This window comes from Tetrahymena thermophila (genome assembly GCF_000189635.1).
Source record: "Tetrahymena thermophila SB210 genomic scaffold scf_8254634, whole genome shotgun sequence".
In the NCBI taxonomy this organism is placed as follows: domain Eukaryota; phylum Ciliophora; class Oligohymenophorea; order Hymenostomatida; family Tetrahymenidae; genus Tetrahymena; species Tetrahymena thermophila.
In genome coordinates this window covers 158,800-161,471 of record NW_002476403.1, presented here as the reverse complement: position 1 = coordinate 161,471, position 2,672 = coordinate 158,800, and the positions used below count along the sequence as shown (strand labels likewise).

The 2,672-nt window shown below is 20.1% G+C and overlaps 1 protein-coding gene across 1 annotated transcript; it reads right to left on the bottom strand. All coding sequences in view use genetic code 6, as the record gives it.

Annotated features, from left to right (window-relative positions):
* Positions 1–228: 228 nt before the first annotated feature.
* Positions 229–2,072, bottom strand: TTHERM_000980963 (hypothetical protein; the record flags this gene model as incomplete). The annotated part of the gene is made up of 6 exons (XM_012797827.1): positions 229–349; positions 608–697; positions 957–1,046; positions 1,306–1,395; positions 1,654–1,743; positions 2,002–2,072. The coding sequence occupies 6 exons, from the start codon at positions 2,070–2,072 to the stop codon at positions 229–231; spliced, it is 552 nt and encodes a 183-aa protein (XP_012653281.1).
* Positions 2,073–2,672: the final 600 nt, after the last annotated feature.

The following is a 2,672-nucleotide window of genomic DNA, read 5'->3' as shown; positions in this document are numbered from 1 at the left end:
TTTTTAAATATTGAAGAAAAAAATATATCATTAAATAGTTAATTAGAAATAAAAAATGAAGAAAAAATATGAAATAATAAGATTAATTAATTAATAATAAAAGCAAAAGTTGAAAATAAAATGATGAGCTAAATTAACAAAGAAAGAACAAAAAAAAAAGCAAGCACAATAAAAAGAAAAAGAAAAAAGAGCTTTATTGTTTTTAATTAGTTTTTATAATTTAAAATATCACAATCCAAAACAAATAAACTGTTTTTACTAAAGGTCAAGTGTCAAATTTGAGAGATTAATGGAATTTGCTAAACCAGAACCTAAGCCTGATGCACCTTCATCACCAATTTAATTGCTACTTTTTAAATATTGAAGAAAAAATATATCATTAAATAGTTAATTAGAAATAAAAAATGAAGAAAAAATATGAAATAATAAGATTAATTAATTAATAATAAAAGCAAAAGTTGAAAATAAAATGATGAGCTAAATTAACAAAGAAAGAACAAAAAAAAAGCAAGCACAATAAAAAGAAAAAGAAAAAAGAGCTTTATTGTTTTTAATTAGTTTTTATAATTTAAAATATCACAATCCAAAACAAATAAACTGTTTTTACAAAAGGTTAAGTGTCAAATTTGAGAGATTAATGCAATTTGCTAAACCAGAACCTAAGCCTGATGCACCCATTGCACCAATTTAATTAAAACTTTTTAAATATTGAAGAAAAAATATATCATTAAATAGTTAATTAGAAATAAAAAATGAAGAAAAAATATGAAATAATAAGATTAATTAATTAATAATAAAAGCAAAAGTTGAAAATAAAATGATGAGCTAAATTAACAAAGAAAGAACAAAAAAAAAAGCAAGCACAATAAAAAGAAAAAGAAAAAAGAGCTTTATTGTTTTTAATTAGTTTTTATAATTTAAAATATCACAATCCAAAACAAATAAACTGTTTTTACCTAAGATCAAGTGTCAAATTTGAGAGATTAATGCAATTTGCTAAACCAGAACCTAAGCCTGATGCACCTTCATCACCAATTTAATTGCTACTTTTTAAATATTGAAGAAAAAATATATCATTAAATAGTTAATTAGAAATAAAAAATGAAGAAAAAATATGAAATAATAAGATTAATTAATTAATAATAAAAGCAAAAGTTGAAAATAAAATGATGAGCTAAATTAACAAAGAAAGAACAAAAAAAAAAGCAAGCACAATAAAAAGAAAAAGAAAAAAGAACTTTATTGTTTTTAATTAGTTTTTATAATTTAAAATATCACAATCCAAAACAAATAAACTGTTTTTACCGAAGTTTAAGTGTCAAATTTGAGAGATTAATGCAATTTGCTAAAGCAGAACCTAAGCCTGATGCACCCATTGCACCAATTTAATTGCTACTTTTTAAATATTGAAGAAAAAATATATCATTAAATAGTTAATTAGAAATAAAAAATGAAGAAAAAATATGAAATAATAAGATTAATTAATTAATAATAAAAGCAAAAGTTGAAAATAAAATGATGAGCTAAATTAACAAAGAAAGAACAAAAAAAAAGCAAGCACAATAAAAAGAAAAAGAAAAAAGAGCTTTATTGTTTTTAATTAGTTTTTATAATTTAAAATATCACAATCCAAAACAAATAAACTGTTTTTACAAAAGGTTAAGTGTCAAATTTGAGAGATTAATGCAATTTGCTAAAGCAGAACCTAAGCCTGATGCACCCATTGCACCAATTTAATTGCTACTTTTTAAATATTGAAGAAAAAATATATCATTAAATAGTTAATTAGAAATAAAAAATGAAGAAAAAATATGAAATAATAAGATTAATTAATTAATAATAAAAGCAAAAGTTGAAAATAAAATGATGAGCTAAATTAACAAAGAAAGAACAAAAAAAAAGCAAGCACAATAAAAAGAAAAAGAAAAAAGAACTTTATTGTTTTTAATTAGTTTTTATAATTTAAAATATCACAATCCAAAACAAATAAACTGTTTTTACCGAAGTTTAAGTGTCAAATTTGAGAGATTAATGCAATTTGCTAAACCAGAACCTAAGCCTGATGCACCCATTGCACCAATTTAATTAAAACTTTTTAAATATTGAAGAAAAAATATATTATTAAATAGAGTAAGTTGCAATACAAACTTACAAAAAGAGAGTTTTAAAAACCAGTTTTTACATTTTATAAAATTAAAATTTTAAATATTTTTTATGAATTTTTTTCCATCCTAGTTTTTCAAAATTTATTTTTTTCAAAAAAAATGACATGTTATCATAAATATTATTTCAAATTTTACATTTTGTGAATTTAAAGCTTTCTAAAAACTCAAAAATAAAGCTGCTTTAAGCTAATTTAGCTTTATTTATTATGTTATTAAGATATATTACATTTTGCCTTTTATAAATTAAATAGGCATTTTACTCTAGTTAATTAGGTGGAAAAAATGAAGAAATAATATGAAATAATAAGATTAATTAATAAAATTAACAAAGAATGAAAAAATAAGAAATCATAATAAAAAGAAAAAGGAAAGCAAATCAAATAAATTAAAAGTTCTTTAATGTTTTAAATTAACTTTTATAATTAAAAATATTACAATGCAAAAAAAATAAACTGCTTTTATTAAGTGTTGGTTTTAATAGCAAAAAACGAAGAAAAAATATCAAAT